Source organism: Aulonocara stuartgranti, assembly GCF_965226115.1.
Source record: "Aulonocara stuartgranti genome assembly, chromosome: 7".
Taxonomy (NCBI): Eukaryota; Metazoa; Chordata; class Actinopteri; order Cichliformes; family Cichlidae; genus Aulonocara; species Aulonocara stuartgranti.
The window spans coordinates 51788808-51803490 of record NC_138945.1 but is presented as its reverse complement, the minus strand read 5'-3'; the positions used below and the strand labels follow the sequence as shown (position 1 = coordinate 51803490).

Genomic DNA, 14683 nt, shown 5'->3' with positions numbered 1-14683 from the left:
CACATGACAGTCACGCAAAAACAAAACACTGACAACACCGAAACGTAACAATATCATTTACAGATCTAGTGTATACTAGCCTGCAGAGTAAAAGCAAGCATTTTAATTTAAATGTACTCTAGCTGTTCTGTGGCCAGTGCAGATCGCTGCATTGCAGCAGGTACAGTGGTCGCCTATCCCTGTGAGATGTGTAATTTAGGTAGAAGCAGCAGGTTGCGCGCAGCTAAACGACAACTCCGGCCATTAGCGAGGCCTAATTAAGACACACTAATTACAGGTGATGGAGAGAGTGCTTTGAAAGGCCGACGCTAAATAAATAATGAATACATAATCACTGTGCTTAAACAAGCCGCTTGAGCGGGCCCCGAGGCCTTGTGGGTAAATTGTGGAGGGAAGGAGGGAGCGTTGCAGTGATGCATCATGGGAGCTGTCAGAGATGCATCACGGGAGCTGTCAAGAGGGTGGAAAAAAAATGAATGTGGTTTTAGATATTCATTAGTGGTGGGTGGGAGGTGCCTAGGGAAGCTTTCAAAGATGCAGGCTATTGTAGGGACACACACCGTTGCTCTCGCTGTTTCAAATTATAACAATCAGCAGCTCCAATAACTGTTGGCAGTGTTATAAAATTTACCCTGGAGTGGTCCGCTTTCATACACATGCAACCCATCTCTCTGTATATAATAATAAAACACTTAGTGCTGGCCCTATCATCTGAATGTGTTTTTATTTGATATTTATCTTCCGGCCTGCGTGACTGGGGTTGTCGGATATCTGGTTTATCTGCCGTTTAGTCCGTCTTTCAAGCCGCTCTTCTTTTTTCTCTGTCTAATCTGTCATGTTGTCTAAAACTCTGACAACCCTCCTCGAGTTCAACATCAATGTAAATGAGGTCTGAGGGAACAAATTGTTTGTCTGGCCCCGTTCTGCTCTCTGTCCCAGTCAATATGCCAGCATGACTTCAGCACTCTCTCACTGCCTTCAAGGTTTCCTCATGAACTCACTGGCCATCCCCGCGTCTCCTCCTATCCTCCTCCTCTTCTTCACTGCTCCCCCCCACCCGCCACTTCCATTTTTTATACCCTGTTATAATTCCCTTCCTTTATTCTCCAACTTTTTGTCTCTTCTATTCTACTCTTATGCCCTCGTATCTGCTATCACCCACTAATTAAATATCATTTCTTCCCCACTCAACTATTCACCCATTGCCTCCTCAAACAAATGATTTCCTCACTTCCCATCCTTCTTCTTTTCCCTTTTCTCACAACAGGAAGAAATATTTGAGCAAAGGTTGCTAAAACTCGTAGAATATTTCTTTGGTAAAGCAAACAATTTAGCAACACTGATGAAAAGACACATTCTCTTTAGATTAAGTCTCTTCATGAGAACAAGACTTTGAAGGAAGACGTGTGCTGCCAAATGATTGTAACTTTAGTAACCAAGTGTGGGTTTTTTTTCTTTCAATAAAACATAATTTTACAGTGTAGGTGTGCTGCACCAGCACTCCTTGATCGTGCTCTTGAACATTAGCCTCCAGGAGTGTGTAGGAGTGACAAATCTAAATTGTATCATTAACACCAAACATAAAAATCTTTTATCTCTTTCTCCTTGTCCTCAAAGAACTTTGTCGATGCTAAAATAGCCTCTGCGTAATTTGGACCTGCTGATTAAAACTGCTCACAAGGATTCGAGACTGCAGATGAATTGAGAGATGAAAGGCAGAGGTGTCCATCCCGAGCATCTGATCAAATGCTGCTCTCCCTTCAGCATCCCACAGTGTCCTTTTGAGAAACTAGCAAGAGGCCAGCCGAGGACAGCAGAGATGGCCATTAATTACAGATCTGACAGAACAGTGACAGAAAATTTTAACTGGTGGCCAAGCATCCTAATAGGCTTAGAGAGGCTTGAAAGGAAAAGCTAATGAGCTGAAAATAAAGGAAATGCAGACACAACCTCCCCATTCATCTTGTAGGAACAGGTCGGCAAACACAAATCTAAAACCTAAACAAGGAGTGGATTTCCATTATTATTTCATAGAGGTATTGCAGGTCCTTGGTTAGCTAAAAGATTATCAGAGCTACGATATTTATAAAGGCCTTACAAAATCTTCTTACATGTACGAGGTGCTTTCCTAAAGGTTTCATATCTAGAGATGCTTTAGGATGCATAGATTAATAGTTCCTCCTGCCCACTTATCTTAATAAGGCTAAGTACCTTTAGATGGGACTGGATAGAGAAAAAAAATTAATTATACAAATGAAAATAATTTCTTTCACTTTCTTTTTACAGGGAATTACTGGATTTGAATCACATGGCCATGAGCATCATATCTACCAATTTACTAGTTATGCAAAGGCATCCAATTTAATTTACTTTATTCATACAAAACAGTGGTTATGGGATTTTATATTGCAAGGTAAATATGAAGCCATATTTTACTGAAACATATCAAATATTTAGAAAATGTACAATTTTAAGAAATGAGTAAATCATACTAAAAAGAAAGAGCTAGAAGAACATTATCCAACTATCGAGGCTAATTGGCAACACGTCAGTAACAATATTTGGTATAAAAACAGAGGAGGCAGAATTTCTCAGAAGTAAATATGAAACAACTGAAAGGCTTTATTTAAGGTAATAATATCCTTTAGCGGTCTAAAATGATGCGTCACGATGATTTCTTTACTTCTGACATCTATCTATCTATCTATCTATCTATTAGGGGTGCAACGATACACAAAATTCACGGTTCGGTTCGATACTTTGGTGTCACGGTTCGATATTTTTTCGATACAAAAAAATGTTCATGCCTTTTTAATTTGTCATTTATTAAAATTATAAATATATATTTTAACACAAAAGTACAGTTTTTAAATTTAACCCTAACCCTTGTGCATGTTGTTTTTTAGCTCGTCATATTGCAGCCACAGAAATTCTTTTGTCCATGAAACCATAAAGCTGCACTTTCTTTTTGCCTTATAGTCTGATTTGTCATAACTTCTCCGTTTTGTGGTAAGCTTTTCTTTGGCTGTCACTTCTTCACCCTGACCTGTCTTATTTGGCTCAGCAGAACTAAAATATATATCTGTCTGTGAAGGTTCTCAATCATCCAGGTCATCGTAGTGAAATATATATCCTGCCGCACTCACATAAGCTCAGCGATTCTCTGCGCGATCAACCTCTCACATGTTTAAGCTGCGGGAGATTTCACTTGTCATGTTTGCATAGTAAGCTAACGATTGATAAGACGATATCAGAGGAATTGGTGCACAAATTATCATCACTCACAGATCAGTGCTGTCGCTCTCTATACACAGTTCGTGCGATTGCAAAGTGAAAGCAAAAAAACAAGCGCAAATTCAAACACGATTTCAATATGTCACATATTGACAGTGGCTCACCCAATGACATAATTACCCAGCTACATTTCTGAAAGAATGCAAAAGCATTGACATATATTTTTCCTTCCTACAATAGCCCGACAGGCAGGGGAGAGATAGCCCCGGGACGTCGGGCTAGCGATATTGCGAGCCCTGTATCTGATTGAGGAATCACTCATCTTTGGAAAAGAGAGTTTATTACAGAGAAATGTCTCTTTCCAAAATAAAAGCTATACTATCCGTTTCTTCTGGGCTATATTCTCAGCAGCATATTAAACATATCAGGTCTCCATAAGGAGAATCCTGTGCTAACAGCTGTCTAAATGACTCGGCTAAAGTTTGTAGCATGCATGCTTGTTTTTGTCTTTGCACTAGGATGATGTCGGTGTAAATGTGCAGTCATATTCGTTGTGTTCCCACTAGTGCTTTCAGGTTAATCTCGTTGAAATAACCTTAACGCCACAACACGGCAAATCTCCGTTAACGAGCTACCCTATACAGAGGGGCTAGACGGCCAACACGTTAACGAGCTAACTGCGCTAACACACTAGCTCCCACCCATGTAATTGAGCATTGCATGGCACATCCAACATACTGTTTTACTTTAGTCCATGACTCGCTTACCTTCAGGGTCATACGTCACATGAAAACCAAAATAATTCCAAACGCCAGATCTGAATGAGGGTGCTAGCTTGCCCTGCGCTCTTCCTTCTGACCATCCTGTCTGTGTTGAGCGCTCAGTGAATCTGCGTTCGACTACTCCGCCTAGGCTGCACTCTCGAGCCTAGGCGGAGTAGTCAAATGCAGATTCACTGAGCGCTCAACACAGACAGCATCGTCAGAAGGAAAGTTGATAAAATAAATTACAAATTTTGTATTGTTCTTTTTTTTTCTCCCCTTTGGTTTTCTTTCTTTCTCTCCCCCTCTTTCTTTCATTCTTTCCCCCTGTCCTATCCCACAGTCATGTCTGTCCCGTTTGCAACTGAAAATAAAATAAATTCATAATTATAATAAAGGTCAATCAAATGGACCAATATGATGATCCACTTAAAATAAATCCTCTTGGCATCTTTCTTGGCCTCAAGACAACAATTCTGATGGCTATAGATCCAAACGGGACACAAAAAAAAAAAAAAAAAAAAATTGAAAAAAAAAAATTTGAAAAAAATTGTATTGTTCGATACATATGCGTACCGAACCGAAAGCACTGTATCGAACGGTTCAATATCGATACGAATATCGTTGCACCCCTACTATCTATCTATCTATCTATCTATCTATCTATCTATCTATCTATCCATCTACCTGTGTGTGTGTGTGTGTGTGTGTGTGTACATAACTTATATTTCATCTTCAACCTTGAAAAGCAAGTTGTTGCCAATGCCCAAATAGACCTGTTTTCAATATTACATTAATCTCATCAGAAATGCCACTTTCTTTCCTTTTTTATATTGCTCTTTTTTTCATTTTACTGCACTATTCTACCTATGTTGTGTTTTTTTTTAATAATTCACATAAATTGAAGCTCCAATCTGGCTTAAGTGCAACATCAAGCAGCCAATTTACTAAAGTAGACTGGGTTTACTTTCTTACACTTTCACCTAGCAACATAGATTATATAAGATGCTGAAAGCTTGAAGCTCTGATAACTTCAAGTTAAGCTACATTTTATGATGCTTTCAGTGCCTCTGAGTTCTTTCTTTTTTTTCTTTATTCATTTACTTTTTTGATGTATGCATTTATGCTTGTTTACAGCAGGATGCATTATGGTTTTCATAAAAGTATTAAACTGTACCACATAGCACAGCCAGCCAGATTTAAGAAGATGTGTATACTTGTTTGATTTTGAGTGGGGTATTAAGAAAAGTGTGTTAAGAATTAACCACCGTTCATAAGCAGTGTTGGTCAAGTTACTTGAAAAAAGTAATCAGTAACTAATTACTGATTACTCCCCCCAAAAAGTAATCCCGTTACTTTACTGATTACTTATTTTCAAAAGTAATTAATTACTTAGTTACTTAGTTACTTAGTTACTTTTTAAAAACACGATTTACAACCTGAAGAGGTGATAAAGTGATAGATCTTTCAGCCCAATTCTACTTTTTCTACATAATCCATCATACAAAATGTAATCAAATGGAAAAGTCTCTTTTTTTAAACTTGTTTTATCAGTTTTAATCTTTTAACTTTATGCATCAAGCAAAACATTTAATTATATGCAACATTCTCTGACTTGAATAAATTAGTTTAACATTTAAACCTATTTTCTACACATTCCAGCACATAAAATAAAATATTTTTTGTGTTTTCACTCACTCTTTCAAACAGATGCAAGTAAAACACAGCAGAAAATAAATAAAGTCAAAGACTCAGCGGTCCTTTTGCTCTATTTTCACCTGTAAAGCAGGAGCAGGGTAGGCGGAGGGTTACCCTGGTGTAGGTGTGCTGCGGTCAGTTGAAGAATCCGCGCGAGTGTCTCTGTGAGTTTCCCATTACGTCGTAGCTACTCGGTGCTTGCTTGGAAGTTTAGGGGTTTTTTTCGCTGTAAAAAGAAGTTTTCTTCCCACACACGATGGACGCTAATGTTTTTGTCACTTTTTATGGAATCAAACTCAAAGTAAGGTCAGTACTTCCACACTTTAAACGCTGCACGCTCATACTCTCTCCCGCACTCGATATATGATCCACTGTTGATCTGCACACAGCTGCTGTCACCAACGTCGCACTTGCTTACGTCACTGTCATGAGACATTCTCGCAAAAAAATCACGGTTTTAGTAACGCAGTAACGCAGCGTTCCTACGGGAAAGTAACGGTAATCTAATTACCGATTTTGCAATAGTAATCCCTTACTTTACTCGTTACTTGAAAAAAGTAATCAGATTACAGTAACGCGTTACAAGTAACGCGTTACTGCCCATCTCTGTTCATAAGATAAAAACACTTTTAGACGATTATATCGACGATGGTCTAAGAAATATGTTTTCGTTTGGTGAGCAAACGACTAGTGTGCTATACTACATCACACACATAAGCAATAAGAATACAAAGCACTGAAAAAGATGACCTCGACATTCTTTAATACGATTTGTTTCACTTCTGTAGGTAAAAAACATCTTAGCAAAGTACTGAAAAAACAAGCAGATTCATTACGGAAAAATAAACATAATATTTCTGCATGTGCGCGTCTCTCCCAAGCCATACAACATATACAGCTCCAGCCTGGGGCTACCATGTTGACTATGCGGCATGTTCAGGGCACATATTACATGGCTGGCCCCGCGTACATTTATATCCATGACTGAAGTGAATGCGCCCAGCCACAGCTGTACCCTGCATAATTCATGATGTGTCAGAGTTCTCCACTAGCTGGTGTCTGTCTGTCAGCACTGCGTGTCCCCTGTCCCTCCCCATCTATTCCCCCTGAATGGCAATGACAAGGCAGCGAGTGCACTGCACACAATTACAAGAACGCATGAGCAAAAATAGACAACAACACATTCACATGCATACACAGACGCGGAATATTCAACTTATGCATACCACAAAACACTGAAACCTGAAATAAGGGGGCCAGCTGACAATTTGCAAACTGTTGGCATCCTCTCATACGTTAATGCATGCTTATAGGTGTGCGTGTGGATCTTGAAGTTTGGTGTCTTATGACAGGCCGTCAGTCTGCCGCTGCAGCAGCAGAAGCGGTGGAGTCCCTGGGGAGACCTCTAAAAGCTCACAGGGTTCTTGTGAGGGGGGGTGAGGAGCCCAGACTTAGTGAAAGCTTTTCCATGTTCATTCACCAGCTCTGCCTCTCCTCCTCCGGCAGCCCTAACTCTAGCAGCCTCATTCCGCATCCAAATGCAGAGAAAACTTGCTAACCCCTACCCTCTAACCACCCATCTATCCCCTCGCTTCATCCATTCCATCTCTGCATCAGTCAGTTTTCCCCAACATGTCTGTATCTTCCTTTCCACTTCACCTCCTCTCATCCCCCTCCTGCCCACAACCTCTCTTCTCTTTCCCTCCTTGAATGTTGCATCTGTCACTCTCCCCGTACATCTCCATCTCTTCCTCCCAAACCCAGTTTCCCCTCTCCCTCCTCCTACCCATCCCTTCTCCACCTCCTTACCACCAGTAGAGCAGAATATCCAACAGTACATTAACCCCCATACATCTCTGTGAGCTTCTGCAGCAGACGCGTCCGTCACTGGGAGTTCCTGTCACGCTGAGGAGACAGTAAGAAAGACCTTTGTCTTTTCACTCTGAATGACTGGTGGAGTCACTAAACAATGCCAGAGGCTTTCACCCTGTAGAATAGGGCCCTGATGGTGGTCCCAGATGGAAAAAAACAAAACATCAATATGGTAGCTGTCACAAGGCTGACTTGGATAAGACTGAGAGGGAGTCAGATCGTGGGAGGGAGGCGTGCAAACGACAGCAGCGGCATCTGTGGTGACAAAAAAAAAATCCCACTGCCTGAGGCTTGAGGAGCATGATTGGGTGTACATGTGAGATCCCGTTTGTTTGAACCTCAGATTCTAATCAGACGCAACAAGGAGGAGATTGATCCCTGAGCTACCAGTCATTCAGCCCCAGTGGCCTCATCATTAAGAAGAACTGTTTTCTCTTTTCAGAGAAAACATTGCAGAGAAAACAAAAAATGGAAGGTTTAAACATTTTGGGAATGACACATGCTGTATTTGCTCATTCCCAGGTTTAAAATAAGAAGATTAAGTTCATTCCTTTATGTTCTTTAAATATAAATCATAAGTGAACGACCACTTTAGCTTAGCACAAAGGAAGCAAACAAAGGGAAACAGGTAGACCAGCTTTAAAACAAAAGCACATAAAAAGGAAGAAAAAAAATTCTCATCATATCTTTTTCATTTGGTATTAAAAATCTTTTGGGATGTCTATTTTCTATCATGACATTGTGTTTCTTCCTTGTATACTGAGCCGATGTAATGCAGGATCAAGTCGCTAGCATGAAAAGTCTCAAGTGTGATTGAGTAACCCAGAAAATAATAGCACAGTATGGGAAGAAGAAAGTTGTGCTACAACAAAGGAGTGTCCTCTATTTATGTCTTGGTCTCCGTTTTTACAATATGCAGTAAAATGTGCAATATGCTCCATATTTTTTTTACATTTTGGCTAGTTTTCTGGGGGGTTTTGTAAGATATGGGAGAATGAATAAAGGCAAATAGAAGAGGAGACAAGGAGCAAGGAGAGAAAGTGGGGATCTAAAACACTAAAGAAAGTAATGAAATGTGTGATTGCTTGGAACGTGCAATTACTAAGGGACGAGGTTCTCAGCACCTTCTCTGCTGCAAAATGAGGAAAAGCATAAGGCATTATGGCTGGCTAGGTGTGTTAACACAAGTTCTCTCACTCTCTTTCTCACTCTCAAACACACACACACACACGCACATACAAACACACACACACACTCCTTCCTCAGCATCTCGGGAAATTCATTTACTTTAAGACGGGCAGTAAAAAGGGCGCCTCGTAAAAAAAAGGTCCTTTATGTGCAATCAATACCTGAACCAATGAGAAAGCAAAGGGGCTCAGCTTGCCTCATTCAAACACGAGCACGCACAGTGAGAGAGCTGTCATGGCTTTCTATTGCTTTGGCTACATGTCTCCTGAAGGACACTCCATGAAAGGTTGAAATGGGTTATGAGAAAGGTGCTGCTGCTGTAGATTAGACATATAATGCATCAAATACAAGTACAAGAAATACAGTGTTTCTTGGTTACCTTAAATCAGCAACACTGTAGGGAAAAACACACATAGAAAGCCCTGAGTCTTATCACAATGTTTCACATATCTCAATGGCTGCTAGCTGACTTAACACTCAGTTCATCTATTATGTCCTATTTGATATGGTGCATCAGGAGTTTGCACAGCTGTAATGTGCATGTAGCATAAAGCCTATGAGGAGAATGCCATGCTGATTAATATGGGCTGTGACATGTATGGGCTAATGCCTATTATTGTTGCAGCTGCAGTTCAAATCCTCCACTGGGCCACTTGGGAGAGGCACAAGCTCATCGCTCACCACGGAGGCCCGACCCACACAGTCAGACTCGTTCACGGACATGCACACCGCCACAAACACATTCAAATGCACACGGGGGTAGTTAATATAGCTTAGTGAGAACACTGCAAAAAAAAAAGCATTTACAGTACAGTCTCCCATTTTCCTTCCTTCGTTTAGTCTTATTCTCAAGAGTGTAAAACACCTCCTCGCCCTGCAACATGTTCTTTCTTACACATTCAATCAAAAGTTCCTTTTTTTTGGTTTGTTTGTTTTATGGGGGGAAAAAATGTAAGAGCGTAACGAAAACAAATGTTTACCTGTTTCACATCTCTTCCCAGTAAATCCTTGCTGGCAAACACAGTTGTTAGGTGAAACGCAGGTTCCCCCATTCTGGCACAATCCGTCACACATTGCTGGAGATACACCAGAGGAGAGGAGCCATTACTCACTAAGATTAACGAGCATTAACTATGTAATTAGACCAGCAGCAGCATATATATTTGCATACAGAATAAGAGCTAATTTGGTGATGTGATTCATTATAGGCTTGCACAATATTATTTTGCGTGATTAATGCATCTCACCAAGGTTAATTCAAAAATGTTCATTATCCGTGGGTAGGCTGTTAGTTAATGTGTCCCCAAAACACAGAGAAGTCACTGAAGTTGACACAAATGGAAATGGAAATAAATGTAATATATGCAAAAATCATACCATGCTTCCTCAGAATAAAGAGTGAAAAGTACTGAAAGCAAATGAAAACCTGTTTAGTAAGACGTGTAAAAGCAGTGCTTAAAAAGAGCACTCCAAAAATGAAGAATTGCACTTTCATTAAGTTGGGGGATACAAAAAAACACCAAAAGACAGATGCAAGAGTCTGTCTAAACTATAATAAATTATTATAGCACAGTTTTGGGTGAAGGGTTCCAGCTTCTATCATGTATTTGTATGTGCATGTTTGTGTAGTGTACCTAGTGCTCATCATGACCAAGCAAAGTTATCTTAATGTGCAGCTCCACCATAAATAGATTTCTACTCAAGAAATAGATTAACCAGCTGAGGTCAGGTCAATTTTCTAGAAAGCACAGAGATCACATATAGAACTGCAAACATGACAGAGGCACTCATTAAATCTGGGTCACAGAGGGCTTTTCAGTGGGTGGTGGAGAGAGTAGAATCACCATCATATACTTTATGATATGATATGCTTAACAGAACAATGGCTAAAACTAATGATCTTTGACAGAAATTTGATGATGAAGATGGTAGCAATGTTTATTTTATATCATTAATTTACCTGTTCATAACTTTTGTTTGAATGGTTTTGTACAAAAGACTGTATTATTGTAGGGTCTTTAAATTGCAATAGAATGTGCCTTGAGGTTACTGTTGCTGGATTCGCAAATTGTGTAATCACATGTACTGCACAGATGTAATATAGCCTTCTCTATGAGGAGGCAAAAACTCAGAAGCTCAAAATCCATAGAGCTATATGCCTGAGGAATATTCTCACATAAATACCCTGCATTCAGCCCTAATATGACCTTGAGGCCATCAGAAGAGAACATTGTGCAAGAAGGATGCACATTCAAAGCATGAAAGTAAACCAAAGACTTTGCAGATGCCAGAGTGAGAAGCAATGCAGTCTTACATGAAAGAAATGTCATATCTACAGACTGGATGAGTTCAAAAGTTGGGGGGCGACAAAAGGTGTCCGGCACCAAAGTCAACCTAATCACATGGGTCTCAGCTGACAGACTCTTTCAAAAAAAACCAAAAAAAACCACACATGGCAAGATGATGTGCACCTGGCATCACCACATCAAAGCCAATATAACAAGCAGGTATACCTGTCAAATAAATCTTAATTTTAGAAAAGGGAAGACTCTCTGGTGATTCCAGCCCTTTGGATCGTCGACGCTTGGGGGCAGACCTTTAGCTATCAAATCTGACCTCTCAACAGGTAAGCATGCATATGTCACAGTTCTGGGTGTGAGTGAATCACCAGGGGGTATATGTTTGCAGGTGGGGCTCTGCATATGTCATCACAGGTCATCTGCCTTAAAGGCATGAATAGAGGTGACCTCAGCGAGGACTAAAAGGGAATCATTTTCTATCTTTCCACAGTCAATTTCAACCTCCTAGGACCCTGCGTCCACATATGTGGACATCACATTTTGGGTTATTTAGACCAAAATATTCAATTTTGCTCTACAAGGGCCTGATATCCACTTACGAGGACAGCTACTGTTCTATCAAAATTTTAAACGAATATCCTCATTTGTGGCTCTCATTTTTCTTAGAAACAAAAATCAGATAAAAAAAAAAAAATCTGGTAATTCTGGTAATTCTGATTTTACATGCATCGGGCCCCAATCAGCCCAAATATCAAAGAGAAATTAAAAATGCATGCTGTGGAAGAGTTCGGGTCTTAGGAGGTTAAATTAAATTTGGCCCAGAGAAAAAGGATGGAACGTTTAGTATTTTTTTCCAGGGTGTCATTAAAACCAGCATAAAAAATAAAATAAATTAATAAAACTAGAAATTATTCTGTTTTTGTTTACATTTCTTGGCTGTGCATTGTGTGACACAATACACTGACATTCTTGAAGACTTCATTACACTCCGACTTATTTTTTCATATTACACGGTCACTGGAAACAATGCTGTTTCCCCCCGAAAGTGAAGACTATTTAAATGTTTTATCATATATATATATATATATATATATATATATATATATATATATATATATATATAGTATGTGATACAACATCTAAATTAGAAAAACACTGTTTGTTAAAACAAGGGGAAAAAACAACAGTGGTCAAGTGAAGCAGGACTTAACAAAACAAAATGAACCTGGTGAGATTACCTTTGCAGACTGTCCCATTGCCCGTGTAGCCTGGCTTACAGGAGCAGCTGTGGCCTCCGACCATGTTGAAGCACAAGGCATTCTCATCGCAGTTGTGGAGTCCGCTGAGGCACTCGTCATGTTCTGCAAACAACACAATAATAAAACATGCATCAATCCGAGCAGGTTCCTCACTAGTACAAAGTATACTTTTCGTATTATGCAGCATCTTCCCACACTCTAGCAACAGTTCAGAAATCGTCTTCACATCTGCAAAGACCTACAGGCATCAAGAAAATAACACTTGATTAAAGAAAAGTGAGCGTTTATCCTCCTTTGTAAATATCAGAAATGATCGCAGCCAGCTGGTAATTTGTTTTACTAACCATTAACAAAAAAAAACAAGGACAAGATTTCAAACTGTGCCTTGTTTTAAACGATTTGATAGTTACACAGCTGTGAGTCTAGTAATAAGACATCAGTGACAAACAGCCAACTGGAGGATGAGTCACTTTTCTCTCTTCCATCAAGATTTGTCGTGAAAAAAATTGTCTCAGATGTTTTGCTGCAATTTGCCGTTTTTGTTTTTGCACATCATGAGGGACGGAGACGTCTCAGTGTCTGCTTCGTAATAGCAGAAAATAAACACTTTAATTTCCGCGCACACACCAATACGGTTCATCTTTGTGTAGCAGTTTACATACAGTACATAAGCCATTAGCCTTTAGTTTGAGCGTTGCAATTGGCACAATTGGCGTGTTAAGTACCCACAGGAAATGTTTTATACAAGCATTAACAAAATGTCCCCGTAGAACTGGAACTCCCAGGCTCCCATCACTGTGGAGTTAGTGATATGCTGTGTTATGAATCACTGACAAGCTTGACTAATGGCTACAGCCCGTGACAACATACTGTATCCAACTGGCAAACAAATCTCTTTTCCTCTGTGAGGAGAACTTCGGGAAGACTGAAGTGGCAAAACAGAATCAAATGAAAACCTGGAGTGAAGGCTAATAAAACAAACAGTCCAGTTGCAACTATGTAATGATGCCACATAAAGAAGAAAACAATTAAGCCATTAGGGCTAGTAGGTACAAATTTAAAATAAAAAACATTTAATTTGAAAGTAGCTGTTTACGGAAGACAATGTCTTGTGACAGCTGACAAGAAATCTCAATTAATTGTCATATTTTTACTTGAGGGATCCGAACTTATAAATAGGCCTCTTTAAAAAAAGGAGTGCTGTGAATGAAACCATTTGAAGCAGCAGGGGAAACGTTATCCTGATGATATCACTCTCTGTGTGTCTGCTTTTTCGTTTGTCACAAGAAGATGTGTTCTGAAACAAATGTGATTTCATTTGCTTGTGGCTGGTGGATCTTAACACTTCCTTGAAACAAAATCATGCTCAAGTGTCACAAAAGTACTGAGTTTTACACCAAACACCACTTCGGTCTCTTCCTCACAAGCACTTCATTCTATCGATTACTCGTATTAATAAAGTGAGAAACTACCATTGCTGAGTTATCGGTATTTTAAATTTGTTTACACCGGTAGAATTGCAAAGCTTTGTTATACTATTTGATTCAAACGGGTCATTAAAAATACAGTGGCAGAAGTTTTTAGCCTGTGCTCACTTATTGACTTCTTTTGTTTTATCCTCCGAGGCCTCTGTGTTTGTTTACACAGTAAATAAACATAGAAGCAATAATGCAATGACGAGTTATTGGAAAAAATCTTATTTGAAGCTGACTTACACTAAACAGTTAAAGAACTCTAAAGCATTTAAGTCCATTCCCTTGCTACGGGAAGATGGATCTTGATGCAAGTCCTTCATCTGCCCCTGAACATAAAAGCAGATCTTTATCCCTCTGAGAATCACACAAAAGAAGAATACTCATCCATAGTATTTGGGAGATTCACATAAATATTGCATTCTGATATGTACTTGCTTATCAAGCACAGAATAAGTCTCAAAAACCTTCTAGACTTTATCCTTTTGAAATCTTCTTTTCCATACTTAACATCTCTGTATCCCATCATAGCCCGAGAGGCTGCAGAGCACAAGCCGTTCATTAAAGGTCCATACAGTACAGTGTTCACTCTCTCAGCTGGAGAATCTTGTTTTTCAATTCATATCATCATGTTGTTTGTGGTGAAAACTTTTAATGGTTGCTAAACGGATAAGCAGTCAACTAAATCTCTCCAAAAGGGTTAAGACTCTTGAAAAACACAAATACAAAGCTTTTAGTGCTAATCTGGAGTAAACCGTTTGGACCGTTTCTTGTTATTTTAAGGATTTGGGGGTAGCTTCAAGCTTGCCAGGGGACGGGAATAAACAAACTTCTCTGAGCTGGTTTCTCAAATATATTTTCTTCAGACATGAAGTAAACTTTTGGAGCGTTCTTTTTTA

At 39.5% G+C, this 14683-nt stretch overlaps 1 protein-coding gene across 3 annotated transcripts in view; it reads right to left on the bottom strand.

The window, feature by feature from the left end:
* nell2a (neural EGFL like 2a) overlaps window positions 1-14683 on the bottom strand; it is an 89844-nt gene that overhangs the window by 20457 nt on the left and 54704 nt on the right. For all 3 annotated transcript variants that reach the window (XM_082539765.1, XM_082539767.1, XM_082539766.1), the window contains exons 14-15: window positions 12292-12414; window positions 9734-9829 (exon numbers count right to left, since the gene is read on the bottom strand). In XM_082539765.1, the coding sequence (XP_082395891.1) occupies window positions 9734-9829; window positions 12292-12414 (219 nt within the window). The remainder of the gene's footprint in view (window positions 1-9733; window positions 9830-12291; window positions 12415-14683) is intronic.